The 23,806-nt window shown below is 53.1% G+C and overlaps 1 protein-coding gene across 7 annotated transcripts in view; it reads left to right on the top strand.

The window, feature by feature from the left end:
* Nucleotides 1–23,806, top strand: part of CERS4 (ceramide synthase 4) — a 54,449-nt gene that overhangs the window by 5,012 nt on the left and 25,631 nt on the right. For 2 of the 7 annotated variants that reach the window (XM_033196447.1, XM_033196454.1), the window contains exon 1: nt 9,000–9,656. The exons of 4 other annotated variants lie outside the window; for them this stretch is intronic. In XM_033196447.1, coding sequence (XP_033052338.1) covers nt 9,513–9,656 — 144 coding nt within the window. In that variant the 5' untranslated portion in view covers nt 9,000–9,512. Of the gene's footprint in view, nt 1–8,999; nt 9,657–23,806 lie in introns of those variants that run through there. One more of the 7 variants, XM_033196452.1, reaches the window with a different exon arrangement.

Below are 23,806 nucleotides of genomic sequence, written 5' to 3'. Positions count from 1 at the left end.
CCACAGGAAGCCTTACAGAGCTGATGTCCCTGCAGGGAGAAGGTGACGGGGACAAGGATGAGGCTTGAAGGAGCAGCTAGACATCTGGAGGAACAGTGCTCCGGGCGGAAGGCCCAGCAGGTGCAAAGGCCCTGAGGCTGGAACATGCCTGGTGTGTTGGAGGAACGGCAATGAGGCTGGGGTGGCTGGAGCAAACTGAGCAAAGAGTCATACAGTAGAGAGAGGAGCAGAGGAAGAGGCTGAAGGTCCTTGGGGATCCCCAGTCTAACCACAGCAGACCCTGGAGAGTCCTTGCTCAAGGGGTGAAAGGTTATGGGATCCTACTGCTTTTGCATGGTTACTTTGTCATCCTGTACGTGCAGTGGTCACCTGTGCTGGGGTGCTCGAAACTTGAAGGCTGAGGAAGCTGGCAGGAGGAAGGAGAGGAGGACCACTCAGTGGCCAATGCTTCTCCCTTTCGCCTCCACGCAATGGGGCTCAGCTGAACTGGGAGAGGGAAGTAGCCAGGGAAGTATACTGATGAGCGTATGGAAGCAGAGGCGGTGAAGGTCAGTGGGGAGAGGAGGGAGGAGGAGGAGGAGGAAGCGGAAGTGGCGGCAGCAGCCAGTGGGCAAGCAGCCAGAGCTGGATGGAGGAGCCAGGACGTTCTCAGATAGGTGACGGGAGCCCTAGGGATGCAGGGATGGCAGCCTCATCAGGGGCCTAGAGGACAAACAGCAAAAGCCAAGCAACAGGGCCAGGCGCAGTGGCTCACACCTGTAATCCCAGCACTTTGGGAGGCCGAGGTGGGTGGATCACCTGAGGTCAAGAGTTCGAGACCAGCGTGGCCAACATGGCGAAACCCTGTCTACTAAAAATACAAAAATGAGCCAGGTGCAGCAGTGCACACCTGTAGTCCCAGCTACTCAGGAGGCTGAGTCAGGAGAATTGCTTGAACCAGGGAGGCAGAGGTTGTAGTGAGTGAGCCAAGATCACACCACTGCAATCCAGCCTGTGCAACAGAAACGTGATGAAGAGCAAAGAGACGTTACTTTATTTTGTGGGCAGTCAGGGCCCCTCTGAAAAGGTGACATTACGGCTGGGGCCTGAGTGGGAGTGAGTGATGGGCTGAGACAGGAAGTGGACTTGGTTACTGCCTTTCTGGAAACTGTCCCTGTCAGTTACAAGGCACATTAACCAGGGTGCAAGGAAAGCAATCAGAGACACTGCAGGCAAGGAGAGGTTTCTTTCTTTTTTTTTTTTTTTTTTTTTTTTTGAGACAGAGTCTTGCTCTGTCACCCAGGCTGGAGTGCAGTGGTGCAATCTCTGCTCACTGCAAGCTCCGCCTCCTGGGTTCACGCCATTCTCCTGCCTCAGCCTCCCGAGTAGCTGGGACTACAGGCGCCCGCCACCACGCCTGGCTAATTTTTTTCTATTTTTAGTAGAGACGGGGTTTCACCGTGTTAGCCAGGATGGTTTCGATCTCCTGACCTCGTGATCCGCCCGCCTCGGCCTTCCAAAGTGCTGGGATTACAGGTGTGAGCCACCGCGCCTGGCTAATTTTTGTATTCTTTTGTAGAGACAGGGTTTTGCCATGCTGGCCAGGCTGGTCTTGAACTCCTGATCTCAAGTCATCTGCCCGCCTCATCCTCCCAAAGTGCTGGGATCTGCATTTGGCCTTTCTTTTTTGTTTTTATTTTTACTTTAAGACAGAGTCTCACTCTGTCGCCCAGGTTGGAGTGTGCAGTGATACAATCTTGGTTCATTGCAACCTTTGCCTCCCAGGTTCAAGTGATTCTACTCCCTCAGCCTCCCAAGTAACTGGGATTACAGGCGCGTGCCACCACACCCAGCTAATTCTTGTATTATTACTAGAGATGAGGTTTCACCATGTTGGCCACACTGGTCTTGAACTCCTGACCTCAGGTGATCTACCCGCTTTGGCCTCCCAAAGCACTGGAATTACAGGCATGAGCCACTGCGCATGACCAAGGAGAGGCTCTTGACCCAGGCTGGGAGTCTTCGAGACTTCCTGGAGGCAGCCACAGGTAAGCTGCCCACTTGAAGGTTTAACCATGCCAGGCATCAGATAACGGAATGCTGAACAGTGACTTAGAGGGAGTGGCCCAGGCAAAGACCTGGCATCTGGGAATGGTATCGGAGCGACATTCCAAACATTGAAGCAGACTCTGGGAATCCGCCCGTGGAGACCCTAGGCTGAGAACCTCGGAGTCAAGGTGGCTGTGGGAGGGCAGACAGCGGGGCCAGGACAGGGCGGTGGGCTCAACCGGGTCACAAAGGCCTCAAATGCCAGGTCAGGAGCCACAGGGAGCCTCCCAGGAGATCCTGAGATGGAGAAGGGATAGGCTTGTACTCAGAGCCACTGCGGAGAGAGGGATGGACTCTGTCTGTGTGTATCCCAGTGGAGGGGCAGTCCTGGACCGTCATCTGAGAGGAAACGCTTTGCCTCCAGTTACACAAACACCTCTGGCCCTTAAAGGGACTGTGGGTAGCCTCTGCCTCCCCACTGGAGACCCTTCTCTGTGCTAACCCATCCAACCCAGAGGGCTGACGGAAGACGTGTGCTCTGTGGGGGCTGTCTGTGGCTTCTTTCTTCACTAGATGGACGGGTATCAAGATGGTGACTTGAGGCCAGGTGTGGTGGCTCATGCCTGTCATCCCAGCACTTTGGGAGACCGAGGCAGGAGGATCACTTGAGGCCAGGAGTTCGAGACCAGCCTGGCCAACATGGTAAAACCCCATCTCTACTAAAAATACAAAACTTAGCTGGGCGTGGTGGCAGGTGCCTGTGGTCCCAGCGACTTGGGAGACTGAGGCAGGAGAATCACTTGAATCCAGGAGGTGGAGGTTGCAGTGAGCCTAGATCATGCCATTACACTCCAGCCTGGGTGACAGAGCGAGACTTCATCTCCCGCAAAAAAAGATGGTGAATTGATTTCACAGAGGACTCCAGCTGCCTGAGCCACCCTGCAGGATAGGAGCAGGCTCTGAGGTCCACAGATTACTAATGTCTCAACCCACTGCCCCCAGCTCCTCTGAGACCCAGGCAGGACTGCAGGCCCATGTAGGTTCAGATGGATGCCTGGAGGCTGGACACAGTGGCTTGCACCTGTCATCCCAACACTTTGAGAGGCTGAGGCTCAAGGAAAGCTTGAGTCCAGGAGTTTGAAACCAGGCTGGGCAACATAGTGAGACCCTATCTCTATAAAAATTTTTTTTTTTTTTTTTTTTTTTTGAGACGGAGTCTGGCTCTGTCGCCCAGGCTGGAGTGCAGTGGCCGGATCTCAGCTCACTGCAAGCTCCGCTTCCCGGGTTTACACCATTCTCCTGCCTCAGCCTCCCGAGTAGCTGGGACTACAGACGCCCGCCACCTCACCCGGCTAGTTTTTTGTATTTTTTAGTAGAGACGGGGTTTCACTGTATTAGCCAGGATGGTCTCAATCTCCTGACCTTGTGATCCGCCTGTCTTGGCCTCCCAAAGTGCTGGGATTACAGGCTTGAGCCACTGCGCCCGGCCAAAAAAAATTTTTTTTTTAATTAGCTGGGTGAGGGCTGGGCACAGTGGCTTGCTTATGCCTGTAATCCCAGCACTTTGGGAGGCCAAGGCGGGTGGATCACCTGAGGTCAGGAGTTTGAGACCAGCCTGACCAACATGGTAAAATCCCATCTGTACTAAAAATACAAAAAAAATTAGCCAGGTGTGGTGGCACATGCCTGTAACTCCAGCTACTCAGGAGGCTAAGGGAGAAAAATCGCTTGAACCCGGGAGACGGAGGTTGCAATGAGCCGAGATCTGCCATTGCGCTCCAGCCTGGGCAACAAGAGCAAAATTCCATCTCAAAAAAAAATATTAGCTGGGTGTAGTGGCCTGGGTGCCTGTAGTCTCAGCTACTTGGGAGGCTGAGGCAGGGGGAACATTTGAACCCAAGAGTTCGAGGCTGCAGTGAGTGATGATCCCACCACTGCACTCCAGCCTGGGCAACAGAGTGGAATCCTGTCTCTGGGAAAAAAAAAAAAAAAAAAAAAAGGTTTGTTAAGTAGATGCCTAGGGACCCTGGAGCTCCACGGCTCCTGCCCTCACCTGTTATTTTACACCCTCTCAGATGGTACCATCTTAGAATTCCACGCCTGGAATTTGCCCACCTGGCTCTCCTCACCCCCTCCCACCCCTAGGCTGTGTGTCCCCGTATTCCTGCCCAAGCAGGCAGTTTCCAGATCTACCCCAGATACTCATCCCAACCTGCCACCCTCACCCCTTGAAGACACCCTACCCAGACCTCAGCACCCCTCCCCCAGGCTCCTATCTCTGCCACCTCCTCCACCATCAGCCTCCGTATCTCTATCTCTTCTTTTTTGGAGACAGAGTCATGCTCTGTTACCCAGGCTGGAATGCAGTGGTGTGATCTCGGCTCACTACAACCTCCGCCTCCCGGGTTCAAGTGATTCTCTTGCCTCAGCCTCCTGAGCAGCTGGGATTACAGGCATGCACCACCATGGCCCCGCTAATGTTTGTATTTTTAGTAGATCTGGGATTTCACCATGTTGGCCAGGCTGATCTGGAACTCCTGGCCTCAGGTGATCTGCCGGCCTCAGCCTCCCAAAGTGCTGGGATTATAGGTATGAGCCACCACGTCCGGCTGAGCCTCTCTACCTGTTCTGACCCAGCTTCCCCACTCTGGCCACTGTCACCTGCAAGAGGCCAACCAGACTCTGAGTGACCTCCAGGGACGGGACAGCCTCCACGGGCAACCCTCATTGCCAGGAGAGCTCCCAGAATTGCTCCCTCCTAAAATCTCTGCCACCTTCCCGTGGCATCAAGGCTGAGGGCTTCCATTACTGCTGCTGCTGTTGTTTTGTTTTGTTTTGTTTTGTTTGAGACAGAGTCTCACTCTGTCGCCTGGGCTAGAGTGCAGTGGTACAACCTCAGCTCACTGCAAGTTCTGCCTCCCGGGTTCACGCCATTCTCCTGCCTCAGCCTCCCGAGTAGCTGGGACTATAGGCGCCCGCCACCACACCCAGCTAATTTTTGTGCATTTTGTTTTAGTAGAGACGGGGTTTCACCCTGTTAATCAGGATGGTCTCAATCTCCTGACCTCGTGATCTGCCCTCCTCAGCCTCCCAAAGTGCTGGGATTACAGGCATGAACCACCGCGCCCGGCCTGTGTTTGTTTGTTTTTTTAAACAGAGACAGGGTCTCGCTGTGTTGCTCAGGCTAGTCTTGAACTGCTAGGCTCAAGCAATCCTCCCGCCCCAGCTTCCCAAAGTATTGGAATTACAGGTGTGAGCCACCGCACCTGGTTCTGTTGCTGTGTCCTTCAAGGCATGGTAACAGATACTTGCTCACCTCTCCTAGAATCTAGAGTGCCCAAGGCCAGGGCTGGCAGCCTTGCCAGCATCAGGAACTGGCCAAGACTGCACTTTGCTTTGTTTCATTGTATTTGTTTTCATGGCTAGCCTCTGTACGTGATGCCAATGCTGGCTTGCTCTTTCAGGGAGAGAGAGTGTCTTCTGAAAATAAATGTATTTCGGTAAACAAACAATGTGAGCCTTTTAACATTTTTTTTTCTTTTTTCTTTTCTTTTTTTGAGACGGAGTCTCGCTCTACCGCCCAGGCTGGAGTGCAGTGGCCGGATCTCAGCTCACTGCAAGCTCCGCCTCCTGGGTTTACGCCATTCTCCTGTCTCAGCCTCCCGAGTAGCTGGGACTACAGGCTCCCGCCACCTCGCCTGGCTAGTTTTTTGTATTCTTTTAGTAGAGACGAGGTTTCACCGTGTTAGCCAGGATGGTCTCGATCTCCTGACCTCGTGATCCGCCCGTCTTGGCCTCCCAAAGTGGTGGGATTACAGGCTTGAGCCACCACGCCTGGCCAACATTTTTTTTTCTTATTTTTTTGAGATGGAATCTTGCTCTGTCATCCACCCTGGAGTGCAGTGGCATGATCTTGGCTCACTGCAGCCTCCACTTCCCAGGTTCAAGCGATTCTCCTGCCTTGGCCTCCTGAGCAGCTGGGATTACCATGCCCAGCTAATTTTTTTGTGTTAGTAGCGATGGGGCTTCACCACATTGAAGTCAAACTCATGACCTCAAGTGATCCGCCCTCCTCAGCCTACAAAAATGCTGGGATTACAGGCATGAGCCACCATACCCAGCCTAAAATTTTATTCTATATTTCCTTTTTTTTTTTTTTTTTTGAGATTGAGTCTTGCTCTGTCCCCCAGGCTAGAGTGCAGTGGTGTAATTTCAGCTCACTGCAACCTCGGCCTCCTGGGTTAAAGCGATCCTCCTGCCTCATACTCCTGAGTAACTGGGATTACAGGCACCTGCCATCATGCCCAGCTAGTTTTGTATTTTTTTGTAGAGATGGGGTTTCACCATGTTGGCCAGGCTGGTCTTGAACTCCTGACCTCAGGTGATCAGCCTGCCTCGGCTTCCCAAAGTTCTGGGATTACAGGCATGAGCCACTGCGCCTGACCTAAAATTTTATTTTATACATAGGGTCTTGCTCTGTCACTCAGGCTGGAGTGCAGCAGTGCAATCGTAGCTCACTGCAGCCTTGACCTCCTGGGCTCAAAGAGGTCCTCCTGAGGAGCTGGGACTGCAGGCGTGTACTACCATGCCCAGCTAATTTTTAACTTTTGTTGTCGTTGTTGTTTTTTAGGGACGGGGTCTCACTATCTTGCCCAGGCTGGTCTGGAACTCCTGGGCTCAAGTGATCCTCTTGCCTCAGCCTCTGAGAAGTACTGGGATTACAGGTGTGACTCACTGTGCCTGGCCAGCATGAACTTTTTTTTTTTTTTTTTTTTGAGACGAGTCTCACTCTATCGCCCAGGCTGGAGTGCGGTGGCCGGATCTCAACTCACTGCAAGCTCCGCCTCCCGGGTTTACGCCATTCTCCTGCCTCAGCCTCCGGAGTAGCTGGGACTACAGGTGCCCGCCACCTTGCCCGGCTAGTTTTTTGTATTTTTAGTAGAGACGGGGTTTCACTGTGTTAGCCAGGATGGTCTCGATCTCCTGACCTCGTGATCCGCCAGTCTTGGCCTCCCAAAGTGCTAGGATTACAGGCTTGAGCCACCGCGCCCGGCCGAACTTTTTTTTTTCTTGGAGATGGAGTTTCACTCTTATTGCCCATGCTGGAGTGCATTGGTGCGATCTTGGCTCACTGCAACCTCTGCCTCCCAGTTTCAACGATTCTCCTGCTTCAGCCTCCTGAGTAGCTGGGATTACAGGCGTGCACCACCACATCCAGCTAATTTTGTATTTTTAGTAGAGATGGGGTTTCGCCATGTTGGCCAGGCGGGTCTCAAACTCCTGACCTCAGGTGATCCACCTGCCTCGGCCTCCCAAAGTGCTGAGATTACACGCGTGAGCCACTGTGCCTGGCCAGCATGAGTCTTTGGAACGAGAGCAGTGAGTGCCTCATAGCACAGGTGGAAGAAGGATGGGGTAAAAGTGGCCATGAGGGTTGTGAGAAAGCCTGAAACTGGAGCTCGGTTGTTCTCTGGGATCCTGGGTGCCCCGGTCTCAGTTGAGCCTTTTATTCATTTGTGCAGTCAGTAGACAGTTCCCTGCCACCCGTCGTGTGTCAGGTGCTGGGAAAATGGACAGGTCCCCATCACCAGGATGTGGGGAAAGACAGTTGTCTCTGGCTGGGTGCAGTGGCTCACATCTATAGTCCTAGCACTTTGGGAGGCCGGGAGTGGGAGGATCACTTGAGGCCAGGTATTTGAGACCAGCCTGGGAAACATAGGGAAACCCTGTCCATACCAAAAAAAAAAAAAATTAGCTGGGCATGGTGGCACGTACCTGGAATCCCAGCACTTTGGGAGGCTGAGGCAGCAGGATCACTTGAACCCAGGAGTTTGAGACCAGCCTGGGAAACATAGTGAGACCTCGTCTCTACAATTTTTTTTTTAATTATGATTTTAAATTGGCTGGGTCAGGCACAGTGGCTCATGCCTGTAATCCCAGCCCTTTGGGAGGCTGAGGTGGGTGGATCACTTGAGCTCAGGAGTTCGAGACCAACCTGACCAACACGGTGAAACCCTGTCTCTACTAAAAATATACAAAATTAGCCGGGCATGGTGGCACATGCCTGTAATCCAGTCTACTTGGGAGGCTGAGGTAGGAGAATCACTTGAACCTGGGAGGCGGAGGTTGCAGTAAACCAAGATCTCACCATTGTGCTCCAGCCTGGGCAACAGGCTGTCTTAAAAGAAAAAAAAAAAAAAAAAAAAAGACAAAATTAGCCGGGTGTGGTAGTGCATACCTATAATGCCAGCTACTCTGAAAGTTGAGGTGGGAGGATCACTTGAGCCTGGGAGGTCAAAACTGCAGTGAACTTTGATCATGTCACTGCACTTCAGCCTGGGCAACAAAGCAAGACCCTGTCTCAAAAACAAAAACACAAAAAACAGTTGTCCGTGGCTGGGCACAGTGTCTCATTCCTGTAATCCCAGCATTTTGGAAGGTTGAGGCAGGTGGATCATTTGAAATCAGGAGTTGGAGATCAGCCTGACCAAGATGGTGAAGCCCTGTCTCTACTAAAAATACAAAACAAATTAGATAGGCATCATGGTGCATGCCTGTAGTCCCAGATACTTGGGAGGCTGAGGCAGGAGAATCGCTTGAACCTGGGAGGTGGAGGGTGCAGTGAGCTGAGATCACACCACTGCACCTCCAGCCTAGGCGACAGAGCAAGACTCCGTCTTTAAAAAAAAAAAAAAAAAAAAAGACCAGGCACAATGGGTCACTCCTGTAATCCCAGCACTTTGGGAGGCCGAGGCGGGCAGATCACAAGGTCAACGGTTCGAGACCAGCCTGACCAACATGGTGAAAACTCGTCTCTAACTAAAAATACAATAATTAGCTGGGCGTGGTGGCACTCGCCTATAATCCCAGTTACTCAGGAGAATCGCTTGACCTGGGAGGTGGAGATTGCAGTGAGCAGAGATTGTGTCACTGCACTCCAGCCTGGGCGACACAGCGAGACTCCACATTGTTGCCCCTGAAAAAGATGAGGTAGGAGAACCCAGAAGGGGAGTGTCCCCTGACCCAGCTCAGGGGCGATTGGTAGGCCCTCCTAGAGGAACTGTCTGTTGAACAGGGTCGTGAAGAGCTGGGAAGAATTTGGCAGGCTGAGGGGAGGGCATTACTGGTAGGGGAATGGCATTTGCCAAGGTCCATTTGCTGGGGAGCACAGTGCCAGGCCAGTGGGAGCATTTACAGGATTTGAAACGGCAGGTCTGATTTGCAGGCAAGAAGAAAGACCTGGGTGCTGAGTGAGGAGGCGGCTACCATGATTCAATCAAGAAATGGGGGCCGTGGAAATTGGTCAGAGGAGGGACCATCATGGGAAAGACAGATGCAATCCCAGGGCTTAGTGAGGAGCTGAGTGCCAAGAGGGTGTGAGATGGAGTCAGAGATGACTCTCAGAATTTTGTCCCTGAAGACTGGGTGGAGGGTGACATCTTGGCCAAGAAGCCAGGGGAGGAGGAAAGCAGGCTCTGTGGGAGATGACTTCAGCCCTGACGTGTCTGGGCAGCACGCAGACAGGAGGTGTTGGGGAAGCAGGTTTGACTTTGGCGGGATGGCGACCTGGGAGCAGCAGAAATCTGGAAACTGACAGCATGGACGTGCTGACCGCAGCTTCCAGGCAGGTGAATTTCCCGGGGAGAGTGGATGATGTGAGGGGATCCAGGGCTGGTATAGTTTAGGGAGAAAAACCAGCACAAATTAGAGAAAACAGCCGAGAGGAGGGGAAGCAGGAGGTCATGATTCTGCGAAGGAGGGATGGACAAGGGGAGGAGATGCTACAAGGGTCCCAGTTTCATGCTTAGAGGAATTGACCACTTGGGATTGGCCATGGGAGGCTGTGACTGATGGCCAAAAGCCAAAGACGAGTAGTAGGGTGGGGACAGAGGTGGCAGTGGACAATGAATAGAAGCATGAAGGCAAGTCCTGTTTTCCAGTAATCCTTTTTTTTTTTTTTTTGAGACAAGTCTCACTCTTGTCCCCAGTCTGGAGTGCAATGGAGCGATCTCAGCTCACTACAACCTCCACCTCCCGGGTTCAAGCGATTCTCCTGCCTCAGCTTCTCGAGTAGCTAGGATTACAGGCGCCCACCACCATGCCCAGCTAATTCTTGTATTTTTAGTAAAGACGGGGTTTCACCATGTTGACCAGGCTGGTCTCGAACTCCTGACCTCAGGTGATCCGCCCACCTCAGCCTCCCAAAGTGCTGGGATTACAGGCATGAGTCACCGCACCCAGCCATGTTTAAATAATTCTGAGGCTGCTGCTGATGAGCTGAGTGTCTCTGGGCCCATGTCCGTCTGGAATGCCCGGTGCCACAGAACTGGGGTCAAATTATTGCCTGGCCATTTGTCAGCTGTGTGACCCTGTGTAGGTGATCCAGCATCTCTCCAAGACTCAGTTTGTTTATCTGTGAAATGAGAATGGTGACCGGGCACAGTGCTCACGCCCATAATCCCAGCACTTTGGGAGGCCGAGGTGGGTGGATCATTTAAGTTCAGAAGTTCCAGACCAGCTTGGCCAACATGGTGAAACCCTGTCGCTATGAAAAAAATGCAAAAATTAGCCAGATGTGGTGGCACATGCTTATAATCCCAGCTACCTGGGAGGTCAAGGCGGGAGAATCGCTTGAACCCGGGAGGCGGAGGTTGCAGTGCGCCGAAACCACACCACTGCATTCCACTCCAGCCTGGGTGACAGAGCAAGACTCTGTCTTAAAAAAAAAAAAAAAAAAAAAAGGTAACAGTATCTTCCTCGGGGTGTGGCTGATATTTCCAATGCAGGGAGGTAAGGGCTTGTCCCTGGGTAAGTGTCTGATGGATAATGCCTGGGATGGTACCAACGCTATTGGCCACTGGTGCCTTAGGATAATCCAGGTGTGGGTGTGGGCAAAAGCCTGCTCTCCCACAGAACAGTCTGGCTTTGCACCTGCTTGGCCCTATGTGAATCTGCCTCCATGCATGCTGTCACCAGGGAGCAGCACAGGGGCCCAGCCAACAGCTGGTGGGAGAAGGAGGGGCAGATGTTAGAGCAGGTTGAGGGAAGGAAGGATGCCATCAACCCAGATTTCACAATTATCTCCACCATGGAAGGTGGGCAGGGACATCCCCAAGGGGCTGATCTTGATGGAGAATTGGTTTCTTGGCCCGGTGTGGTGGCTCATGCCTGTAATCCCAGCACTTTGGAAGGCCAAGGTGGGCAGACTGTTTAAGCTAAAGAGTTCAAAACCAGACCGGGTGCAGTGGCTCGCGCCTGTAATCCTAGCACTTTGGGACGCCGAGGCGGGCAGATTGCCTGAGATCAAGAGTTCGAGACCAGCATGGCCAACATGGTGAAACCCCGTCTCTACTAAAAATACAAAATTAACTGGGCGTGGTGGCAGGAGCCTATAATCCCAGCTACTCGGGAGGCTGAGGCAGGAGAATCACTTAAACCCAGGAGGCTGAGGTTGCAGTGAGCCAAGATTGCGCCATTGCACTCCAACCTGGGCAACAAGAGTGAAACTCTGTCTCAGAAAAAAAAAAAGAATTGGTTTCTTAAGCAGTGAGGTGGGGGTAAGGGGCTCATTCCCTACCAAAAAATGCCCCTCTGAGCCCGTCTCCTGTGTCAACCATACCTTCAATGGAAACCTTTTCATTTCCTTGTACTATAATTTTCTATTTAAAAAGTCACTCAATATATACATACACTGGAATATGATTCAGCCTTTTTTTCTTTTTCCTTGAGACAGAGTCTCACTCTGTCATTCAGGCTGGAGTGCAGTGGCACGATCTCAGCTCACTGCAACCTCCGCCTTGATCTTGGCTCAAGCAATTCTCATGCCTCAGCCTTCCAAGCATCTGGGACTTACAGGCGTGAGCCACCACACCCAGCTAATTTTTGCATTTTTAGTGGAGACTGGGTTTCACCATGTTGCCCAGGCTGGTCTGGACCTCCTGACTTCAAATGGTCCACCCACCTCAGCCTCCCAAAGTGCTGGGATTACAGGCGTGAGTCACTGCACCCAGCCTGATTCAGCCTAAAAAGGGAAGGGTGAAACTTGTCATATGGATGAACCTTGAGGACATTATGGTAAGTGAAATAAGCCAGTCACAAAAGGGCAAATACTGTGTGATTCCACTTATATGAGGCCCCTAGCATCACCAGATTCATAGAGAAAGTAGAATGGTGGGTGCCAGAGGAGAGGGAACACCGAATTACTGATTACTGGGCATGGAGTTTCACGGTTTTGTTGTTGTTGTTGTTGTTGTTGTTGTTTTGAGATGGAGTCTCACTGTTACTGCGCTGGAGTGTAGTGTCATGATCTCAGCTTACTGTAACCTCTGTCTCCCGCGTTCAAGCGATTCTCCTGCCTCAGCCTCCAGAGTAGCTGGGATTACAGGTGCGTGCCACCACGCCCAGCCAATTTTTGTATTTTTAGTAGAGACAGGGTTTCACCATGTTGGCCAGGATGGTCTTGATCTCTTGACCTCATGATCCGTCCGCCTCGGCCTCCCAAAGTGCTGGGATTATAGGTGTGAGCCACCGTGCCCTGCCAGTTTCAGTTTTGCAACCTGAAAGAATTCTGGAGATGGATGGTGGTTTTGGTGACACAACCATGTGAAATATTTAATGCCACTGAACCGTGTAATTAAACACAATTAATGGTAAACGTTATGAGTATTTTACCACAATTTAAAAACATTTTAATAAGTCAGCCAGTCACGGTGGATCACACCTGTAATCCCAGTACTTTGGGAAGCCTGGGCGGGTGGATCACCTGAGGCCAGTAGTTCGAGACCAGCCTGGCCCGCATGGCGAAACCCCATCTCTGCTAAAAATACAAAAAAATTAGCTGGGCATGGTGGTGGGTGCCTGTAATCTCAGCTACTCAGCAGGCTGAGGCAGGAGAATTGCTTGAACCCAGGAGGCAGAGGTTGCAATGAGCTGAGATCCCGCCATTGTACTCTAGCCTGGGCAACAGAGCAAAACTCCGTCTCAAAAAAAAACACTTTTTTTTAAGAAGTCACCCTGGCCGGGCGCGGTGGCTCAAGCCTGTCATCCCAGCACTTTGGGAGGCCGAGACGGGCGGATCACGAGGTCAGGAGATCGAGACCATCCTGGCTAGCACGGTGAAACCCCGCCTCTACTAAAAAATACAAAAATTAGCCGGGCGGGATGGCGGGCGCCTGTAGTCCCCAGCTACTGGGGAGGCTGAGGCAGGAGAATGGCGTGAACCGGGAGGCGGAGCTTGCAGTGAGCTGAGATCCGGCCACTGCACTCCAGCCTGGGCGACAGAGCGAGATTCTGTCTCAAAAAAAAAAAAAAAAAAAAAGAATCACCCTTAAACCCACTCCTTATAGGGCCAGGCGTGGTGGCTCACGCCTGTAATCCTAGCACTTTGGGAGGCCAAGGCGGGTGGATCACGCGGTCAAGAGATCGAGACCATCCTGGATAACGCAGTGAAATCACATCTCTACTAAAAATACAAAAAATTAGCCAGTCATGGTGGCCGACTCCTATAGTACCAGCTACTCAGGAGGCTGAGACAGGAGAAAGCGTGAACCCAGGAGGTGAAGTTTGCCATGAGCCAAGGTTGCGTCACTGCACTCGAGCTTGGACAACAGAGCGAGACTGTGGTGGCTCATGCCTGTAACCCCAGTACTTTGGGAGGCTGAGGCAGGCAGATCGCCTGAGTCTAAGAGTTTGAGACCAGCCTGGCAATGTGGTGAAACCATCTCTACAAAAAATTAAAACAGTAGCTGGGCAAGGTGGTGCACACCTGTAATCCCAGCTACTTGGGGAGCTGAGCTGGGAGGATCACCTGAGCTCGGGAAGTGGAGGCTGTGGTGAGCTATGATCAGTAAAACAGACAGGTTCACTGGCTCCCATCCCAACCCCGACCAGCTCCCTAGTATAACAACTTAGTGAATGTGGACTGTTCTCTTATAGCCTTCCTCTTTATTTTCTTCTTTCCTCCCCCTCTTCCCCTCCTCCCCCTTGTCCTCCTCCTCCCCCTCTCCCCCTGTCCTCTCCGTCCTCCCTCTCCTCCCCCTTGTCCTCCCCCTCTTCCCACTAGTCCTCCCCCTCTTCCCACTAGTCCTCCCCCTCCTCCTTTCCCCTCCTCCTCCCCCCTCGTCCTTCTCCTCCCTCCCCTCGTCCTTCTCCTCCTCCCCCTCCCCTTCCTCGTCCTCTTCCTCTTCTTCCTCCTCACCTTCTTCTCCCCCTCCTCCCCCTTCCCCCTCCTTCCCCCTCCTCCCCCTCCCCTTCCCCCTCCTCCTCCTCCTCCTCCTCCCTCCCCCCTCCTCCCCCTCCTCCTCCCCCTCCTCCCCCTCCTCCTCCTCTTCCTCCTCTTCCTCCTCTCCTCCCCCTCCCCCCTCTCCTCCTCCTCCTCTCCTTCCCCCTTCCTCCCCCTCCTCTCCTCCCCCCTCCTCCCCCTCCCTCCTCCCCTCTCCCCCCCTCCTCCCCCTCCTCCTCCCCCCTCCTCCCCTCCTCCCCCTCCTCTCCCCCCTCTCCTCCCTCTCCTCTCCTCTCCTCCCCCTCCCCTCCCTCTCCCTCCTCTCCTCCCTCTCCTCCTCTCCTCCCTCGCCTCCCCCCTCTCCTCCCCCTCCTGCCCCTCATCCCCTCCCCCTCCCCTTCCTCCCCCTCCCCCTCCTCTCCTCCCCCTCCCCCTCCTCCTCCCTCCTCCTCCTCCCCTCCTCCTCCCTCCTCCTCCCTCCTCCTCCCCCTCCTCCTCCCCCTCCCCCTCCTCCTCCCCTCCTCCTCCCCCTCCTCCTCCTCCTCCTCCCCTCCTCCTCCCCTCCTCCTCCTCCCCCCCCCCTCTCCTCCCCCCCTCCTCCCCCCTCCTCCCCCCTCCTCCTCCCCCCCCCTCCTCCTCTCCCCCCCTCCTCCTCCCCCCCTCCTCCCCCCCTCCTCCTCCCCCCCTCCTCCCCCCCTCCTCCTCCCCCCTCCTCCTCCTCCTCCCCCTCCCCTCCCCCTCCCTCCCCCTCCCCTCCTCCCCCTCCCTCCCCCTCCCCTCCTCCCCCCTCCCTCCCCCTCCCCCTCCTCCCCCTCCCTCCCCTCCCTCCTCCCCTACCCTCCCTCCCCCCCCCCTCCCCTTTCTCCTCCTCCCTCCTCCCCTCCCCCTCCCCCTCCTCCTCTCCTCCCCCTTCCCCCCTCCCCCTTCTCCTCCTCCCCCTTCTCCTCCTCCCCCTTCTCCTCCTCTCCCCCTTCTCCTCCTCTCCCCTCCCCTTCCTCGTCCTCTTCCTCTTCCCCCTTCCTCCTCCCTCTTCTCCCCCTCCTCCCCTTCCCCCTCCTCCCCCTCCCCCTCCTCCCCCTCTCCCCCCTCCTCCCCCCCCTCCTCTCCTCCCCCTCCCTCCCCCCCCTCCCCCCCTCTCCCCCCTCTCCCCTCCCTCCCCTCCCTCCCCTCCCTCTCCTCCCCCCCCTCCTCCCCCCTCCTCCCCCCCCCTCCCCCCCCCCCCCTCCCCCCCTCCTCCCCCCCTCCTGCCCCCCTCCTGCCCCTCATCCCCTCCCCTCCCCCTCTGCTCTCTCCCCTTCCCCCTCCCCCTCCCCTCCGCTCCCCTCCCCCCTCCCCCTCCCCTCCCCCTCCCCCCCTTCCCCCTCCCCCCCCTCCCCTCCCCTCCCCCTCCCCTCCCCCTCCCCCCCCCCTCCCCCCCCTCCCCTCCCCTCTCCCCCTCCCCTCCTCCGCTCCTCCCTCCCCCTCCTCTCCTCCCCCCCTCCTCCCCCTCCTCCCTCCCCTCCTCCCCCTCCTCCCCTTCCTCCTCCCCTCCTTCCTCCCCTCCTCCCCTCCTCCCCTCCTTCCTCCCTCCTCCCCTCCTTCCTCCCCTCCTCCCCTCCTCCCCTCCTCCCCTCCCTCCCTCCTCCCCTCCCCTCCTCCTCCCTCCTCCCCTCCTCCCATTCTCCCTCTCCTCCTCTCCCCTCTCTCCTCCCCCCTCCTCCCCCTCCTCCCCTCCTCCTCCTCCTCCCTCCTCTCCTCCTCTCCCCTCCCTCCTCCCCTCCTCCCCTCCTCCCCTCCTCCCCTCCCTCCTCCCCCTCATCCCCCTCCTCCCCCCCTCCCTCCCTCCTCCCCCTCCCCCTCCCTCCTCCCCTCCTCCCCTCCCCTCCTCCCCCCCTCCCCCCCCCCTCCTCCCCCCCTCCTCCCCCCCCCTCCCCCCCTCCTCCCCCCCTCCCCCCCTCCTCCCCCCCTCCTCCCCCCCTCCTCCCCCCCTCCCCCCCCTCCTCCCCCCCTCCCCCCCCTCCTCCCCCCCTCCTCCCCCCTCCTCCCCCCCTCCTCCCCTCCCTCCTCCCCCCCTCCTCCCCTCCCTCCTCCCCCCCTCCTCCCCTCCTCCCCCCCTCTTTCCCCCTCCTCCGCCCCCTCCTCTCTCCCTCTTTTCCCCCTCCTTCCTCCCCCCCCTCCTCTCCCTCTCCCCCTCCTCCTCTCCCCCTCCCCTCCTTCCTCCCCTCCTCCCCTCCTTCCCTCCTCCCCTCCCTCCTCCCCCTCCTCCCCCTCCTCCCCCTCCTCTTCCTCCTCCTCCCCCTCAATGGCACACCGCCACCAAGCCTGGTTAATTTTTGTATTTTGTTAGAGACAGGGTTTCACCATATTGGCCAGACTGGTCTCAAACTCCCGGCCTCAAGTGATCTGCCCACTTCAGCCTCCTAAAGTGCTGGGATTACAGGTGGGAGCCACCATGCCCAGCCATAAGTTAGACCTTTTAATATCATCCAGAAAATACCAAGGCTCTATACACTTTCTAAATTGAGGTAAAATATATGTAATATAAAATTAACCATTTTAACCATGTTTAAGTGTGCAACTTAGTAGTATTAAGTACATTCAAAGTGTTGTGCAACCATTACCACTATCCATTTTTACTTAAACTTTTTTCTTCTCTGTTCTTCAGTTTGGATATTTGCTATCAATCTGTCTTTAAATTTGTTAACACTTTCTTTTGTCATCTCCAATCTGCTATCAAGCCCACACAGTGAATTTTAACATTTCAGATAGTCTATATTTTTAAGTTTTAGAATTTCCATTTGTTTTTTGTTTTGTTTGTTTGTTTTTGAGACAGGGTCTCACTCTGTTGCCCAGGCTGGAATGCAGTAGTGCAATCAATCACAGCTCACTGCAGCCTCAACCTCTTGGGCTCAAGTGATCATCCTGCCTCAGCCCCCAAGTAGCTGGGACTACTGGCTTATGCCACCATGCTCAGCTAATTTTTGTATTTTTTGTAGCGACAGTGTTGCACCATGTTGCTCAGCTGGTCTTGAACTCCTGAGCTCTCATGATACACCCATCTTGGCCTCTCAAAGTGCTGGAATTACAGACATAATAGCTGCCTCAAAGACCTTTCTGCTAATTCCAGCGTCTGGGTCACCTCAGGGCCAGTCTCCTTTAACTTCCTTCTTTCCTGAGCATGGGTAATGTTTTCCTATGTTGTGAGATGTCAAGTAATTTTGGATTGAGTGCTGGACATTGTGGAAGATATGTTGCAGAGTCTCTGGATTCTGTTATGTTCCTTTGAAGAGCATTGATTTTTTAAAATTTATTTTTTATCAGGCAGTTAACCTGGCTGGACTCAGACTCCAAAGTCTGTTTCTCCTGTGGTGGGTAACAGATGAAATCTTGGCCTGGTTCTGTTAGCCTCAGCAGGGCTATTTGGAGTACATCCAATATCCATGGGCTAAGGGTCAGCAAGAGATGTACTCAGACTTTTAATGTAGAATATGGGGCTCTGGCTCTTTCTCTTTTTCTTTCTTTCTTTTTTTTTTTTTTTTTTTTTTTTTAAGAGACAGTCTCTCTTGCTCCCCCAGGCTGGAGTGCAGTGGTGCAATCATAGCTTCTGGGCTCAAAGGATCCTCCTACCTCAGCCTCCTGAGTAGCTGGGATTACAGGCATGTACCACTTAACCCAGCTTTTTCTTTTCTTTTTTTCTTTCTTTTTTTTTTGGTAGGGACAGGGTCTCACTATGTTGCCAAAGCTGGTCTCAAACTCCTAGCCTCAAGTAATCCTCCCACCTCAGCCTCCCGAAGCAGTGGAATTATAGGCATGAGCCACCACACCCAGCCCTATCCTCTTAATCTTTAAGCCAGTTTTTATCTCCAATGAATAACAATCAAAATGAGAAATTCGCCCAGTGCCATTTCTTTCTTCCATTTATAAAAAAAAACTGCTACTTGTTTTTTCTCTCTAGAGTGATACCGTCCACTAGAATTTTATTTCTTTTTTTCTTTTTTGAGACAGAATCTTGCTGTGTGGCCCAGGCTGGAGTACAGTGGTGCAATCTTGGCTCACTGCAACCTCCGCCTTCTGGGTTCAAGTAATTCTCCTGCCTCAGCCTCCCGAGTAGCTGGGACTACAGGTGCCACCACCACGCCCAGCTATTTTTTTGTATTTTTAGTAGAGACGGGGTTTCGCCGTGTTAGCCAGGATGGTTTCGATCTCCTGACCTCATGATCTGCCCACTTCAGCCTCCTAAAGTGCTGGGATTATAGGCATGAGCCACCACACCTGGCCTCCAGTAGAATTTTCTTTTCTTTTCTTTTTTGAGACGGAGTTTCCCTCTTGTTGCCCAGGCTGGAGTGCAATGGCACGATCTTGGCTCACCACAACCTATGCCTCCCAGGTTCAAGCGATTCTCCTGCCTCAGCCTCCCTAGTAGCTGGGATCACAGGCATGTGCCACCACGCCCGGCTAATTTTTTTGCATTTTTAGTAAAGATGGTTTCTCTATGTTGGTCAGGCTGGTCTCAAATTCCCGACCTCAGGTGATCCGCCCACCTCGGCCTCCCAAAGTGCTGGGATTACAGGCATGAGCCAACATACCTGGCCTAGAACTTTCTACAGTGATGGAAATGTTCCATATCTGTACTGTCCACAGTGGTAGCCACTGGCTACATATGGCTATTGAGCATACAAATGTTGTTAGGGCAACATATTTATTAAAACCTTTTTATTTAAACCTTTTTTTTTTTGAGACAGGGTCTCACTCTGTTGCCCAGGTTAAAGAGTGTGGTGGTGTGATCACAGCTCCCTGCAGGCTAGATCTCCCAGGCTTGTCATCCTTCCACCTCAGCCTCCTGAGTAGCTAGGACTACAGGCAGACACCAGCAGGCCTTGCTGATTTTTTTTTTTTTTTTTTTTTTTTTGAAGTGGAGGTGAGGTTTCACTGTGTTGTCCAGGCTGGTCTTAAACTCCTGGGCTCATGTGATCCTCCCGCCTTGACCTCCCAAAGTGCTGGGGTTACAGACATGAGCCACCGCAGCCAGCCTGAATATTTTTATTTTATTTTTATTTTTTTTAAGAGATGGGGGTCTGTCTATGTTGTCCAGCCTGGTCTCAAATTCCTGGCCTCAAGCAATCCTCCAACTTCAGCCTGGGATTACAGGCAAAAGCCACCACACCCGGCTAATTTTATTTTATTTTATTTAGGCGGAGTCTTGCTCTGTCACCCAGGCTGGAGTGCAGTGGTGCTATCTTAGCTCACTGCAACTTCTGCCTCCCAGGTTCAAGTGATTCTCCTGCCTCAGCCTCCCGAGTAGCTGGGATTACAGGCACGTACCACCATGCCCAGCTAATTTTTTGTATTTTAGTAGAGACGGGCTTTCACCATGTTGGCCAGGCTGGTCTCGAACTCCTGACCTCAGGTGATCTGCCCGCCTCAGCCTCCCAGAGTGCTGGGATTATAGGCGTGAGCCACAGAGACCAACCTAACTAATTTTAATGTATTTAAATTTAAATGGGCACATATAGCTAGTGGCTACCATCCTGGATATTGCAGCATTAGAGCTTTCAGATAGTTTTTGTTTTTGTTTTCTTGAGACAGAGTCTTGCTCTGTTGCCCAGGCTGGATTGCAGTGGTGCAATCTCAGCTCACTGGAACCTCTGCCTCCTGGGTTCAAGTGATTGTCCTGCCTCAGCTTCCCGAGTAGCTGGGACCACAGGTGCCTGCCACCATGCCCGGCTAATTTTTGTATTTTTAGTAGAGACAGGGTTTCACCATGTTGGCCAGGCTGGTCTCGAACTCCTGACCTCAGGTGATCTGCCTGCCTCGGCATCTCATAGTGCTGGGATTACAGGCGTGAGCCACCGCGCCTGGTGCCATTCTACTTTCTGTCTCTATGAATGGGACTACTCTAGAGACCTTGTATAAGTGGAATCATACAGGATTTGTCCTCTTGTGACTGGTTTATTTCATTCAACATAACGTCCTCAAGGTTTATCCATGTTGTATCTTCCTCCTCTTTTTCTTTCTTTTGTTTTTTTGTTTTGTTTTGTTTTTTTGAGACGGAGTCTCGCTTTGTCGTCCAGGCTGGAGTGCAGTGGCGCGATCTCAGCTCACTGCAAGCTCCGCCTCCTGGGCTCACGCCATTCTCCTGCCTCAGCCTCTGAGTAGCTTGGACTACAGGCACCTGCCACCATGCCCGGCTAATTTCTTGTATTTTTAGTAGAGACGGGGTTTCACCGTGTTAGCGAGGAGGATGGTCTCGATCTCCTGACCTCATGCTCTGCCCACATCGGCCTCCCAAAATGCTGGGATTACAGGTGTGAGCCACCATGCCTGGCCTTTTTTTTTTTTTTTTTTTTTTTGTTTTTTTGAGGCAGAGTTTCGCTCTTGTTGCCCAGGCTGGAGTGCAATGGTGCAATCTCGGCTCACTGCAACCTCCGCCTCCCAGGCTGAAGCAATTCTCCTGCCTCAGTCTCCTGAGTAGCTGGGATTACGGGCACACAGCACCATGCCTGGCTAATTTTTGTATTTTTAGTAGAGACGGGGTTTCACCATGTTTGCTGGGATGGTCTCAATCTCCTGACCTCGTGATCTGCCCCCCTCGGCCTCCCAAAGTGCTGGGATTATAGGTGTGAGCCACCACACCTGGCCTAGTAGAGACGAGGTTTCACCATGTGGTCAGGCTAGTCTCAAACTCCTGACCTCAGGTGATGCACCTGCCTCAGCCTCCCAATGTGCTGGGATTACAGGCGTGAGCCACCGCACCTGGCCATCTTTGCTTTTTCCCCCATTTGCTGTTTTAAAACTTCTAGTTCAGGCCAGGCATGGTGGCTAATGCCTATAATCCCAGCACTTTGGGAGGCCGAGGGAGGTGGGTCACCTGAGGTCAGGAGTTTGAGACCAGCCTGGCCATCATGGAGAAACCCTGTCAAAATAAAAAATAAATCTTCTAGTTCAGGCTGGCTATAGTGGCTCATGCCTATAATCCCAGCATTTTGGGAAGCCAAGGCAGGAGGACTGCTTGAACCTAGGAGTTTGAGACTAGCCCAGGCAACATCGTGAGACCCTCCCCGCCATCTCTGTAAAGAATTTTAAAATTAGGCGGGCTGGTGGCATGTGTCTGTGGTTCCAGATACTCAGGAGACTGAGATGGGAGGATCATCTGAGCCTGGGGGGGTTGAGGCTGTAGTGAGCTGTGATGGTGCAACTGTAGTCCAGCCTGGGCAACAGAGCAAGACCCTATCCCAAAACAAAAACAAAACTAAATACCTTCTAGTTGAAAAGGTTTTACGTGTCCTATTTCATAACCTGTTGTTTGGTGTACCACAGTTTTGTTAGTTCAGATAGAAAAGACATTTCCTAACATGACATATGTGTTAATAAGGTTTTCTTTGGAGAGGGAACTCTGTATCTGCTAGGTATTTCTTCAACTTTCCCAAGTGTTTGGGTCAAATTTCTGCTTATGGCTGGGCGTGGTGATTCATGCCTGTAATCCCAGCACTTTGGGAGGCCAAGGCAAGAGGATCACTTGAGCCCAGCCTGGGCAACATGGTGAAATCCCACCTCTACAAAAATTAGCCGGGCGCGGTGGCTCACGCCTGTAATCCCAGCACTTTGGGAGGCTGAGGTGGGCGGATCACGAGGTCAGGAGATCAAGACCATCCTGGCTAACACGATGGAACCCCGTCTCTACTAAAAATACAAAAAATTAGCCGGGCGTGGTGGTGCGCGCCTGTAGTCCCAGCTACTCGGAGGCTGAGGCGGGAGAATGGCGTGAACCCGGGAGGCGGAGCTTGCAGTGAGCCGAGATCGCGCCACTGCACTCCAGCCTGGGCGACAAAACGAGACTCCGTCTCAAAAAAAAAAAAGTACAAAAATTAGCTGGGTGTGGTGGCCCCCACCTGTATAGTCCTAGCTACTTGGGAGGCTGAGATGGGAGGATCACTTAGGCCCAACAGGCAGAAGTAGCAATAAGCTGCAATCTCACCACTGCACTCCAGCCTGAGCAACAGAGCCAGATGCTGTCTTTAGAAAAAAGAAGAAACGGGGCTGGGTGCAGTGGCTCATGCCTGTAATCCCAGCACTTTGGGAAGCTAAGGCAGGTGGATCACTTGAGGCCAGGAGTTTGAGACCAGCCTGGCCAACATGGCAAAACCCCATCTCTACTAAAAATACAAAAATTAGCTGGGCATGGTGGCATGGACCTGTAATTCCAACTACTCAGGGTGGCTGGGGCTGTAGAATCGCTTGAACCCGAGAGGTGGAGGTTGCAGTGAGCCGAGATCACGCCACTGCGCTGATATCACACCACCGCGCTCCAGCCTGGGCAACAGAGCGAGACTGTCTCAAAAAAAAAAAAAAAAGGAAAAGGGAAAAAGAAAGAAATCTGTTTATTTCTTAGCTTGCAAGGCACCTTGCTGTTAGTTCTCTCACAGTTATCTGCCCCTAGATAACTGTGAACATAGAGATGATTATAGGTGAAGATCCTGTTACCTTGGACCTGGTAAAGGCTGCTGGACTAGGTATAGCTCACCCAGCCTCCAGCGTCCTGTTCATTATCTTGATTGAGAGGCTGATTTCATGGGTGTGTACCTATGTCAAAATGTGTTGGATCTCCTGGGTGCCGTGGCTCATGCCTGTAATCTCAGCACTTTGGGAGGCGGAGGCAGGCAGATCACCTGAGGTCAGGATTTCAAGACCAGCCTGGCCAACGTGGTGAAACCCCATGTGCACTAAAAACAAAAAATTAGCCATGCATGGTAGTGGATGCCTGTGATCCCAGCTACTCAGGAGGCTGAGGAAAGAGGATCACTTGAACCCGGGAAGTAGAGGTCGCAGTGAGCCAAGATCATGCCACTGCATTCCAGCCTGGGCAATAGAGACTCCATCTCAAAAAAGAAAAAAGTAGGCCGGGTGTGGTGGCTCACGCCTGTAATCCCAGCACTTTGGGAGGCCGAGGTGGGTGGATCACGAGGTCAAGAGATTGAGACTATCCTGGCTAACATGGTGAAACCCCGACTCTATTAAAAATATACAAAAAAATTAGCCAGGCGTGGTGGTGGGTGCCTGTAGTCCCAGTTACTTGGGAGGCTGAGGCAGGAGAATGGCGTGAACCGGAGAGGCAGAGCTTGCAGTGAGCCTAGATCACGCCCCTGCACTCAAGCCTGGGTGACAGAGCGAGACTCCATCCCAAAAAAAAAAAAAAGTGTTGGATCTCACACTTTAAACACGTACAGCTTCTTGCCTGTTGATTATACCTCCATAATGCTGTTTTTATTTTTATTTTTTACCAGTAATAGCCCAAGTGGGCTCCCCTCACACTCCCACACGTATACTTAATCCTGTCTCTGAGTAACAGTTGCTAATCCCCCACCACTACCCCTGCCCCACTACTCTACCTTTGGGGCTGGGGACCCCTCATTTTTTCCCTCCAACCCCCAGAGATCCGATCCTCTCTCCTCCCTCAGTCTTTGAGGCCTCCCTGATGGACCTCCCCCACTTACTCTGGGATGCTGGGGGCCCCTGGAGGTCTCACCCTGGCCTGACCGTCACTTATTGGGGAGAGACTTAGAGGCCGCCTTGAGTACTCCA

Source organism: Trachypithecus francoisi, unplaced genomic scaffold (assembly GCF_009764315.1).
Source record: "Trachypithecus francoisi isolate TF-2019V2 unplaced genomic scaffold, Tfra_2.0 Lachesis_group5, whole genome shotgun sequence".
NCBI lineage: Eukaryota > Metazoa > Chordata > Mammalia > Primates > Cercopithecidae > Trachypithecus > Trachypithecus francoisi.
The sequence above is the reverse complement of the archived record's forward strand: the minus strand, read 5'-3'. Positions and strand labels throughout refer to the sequence as shown.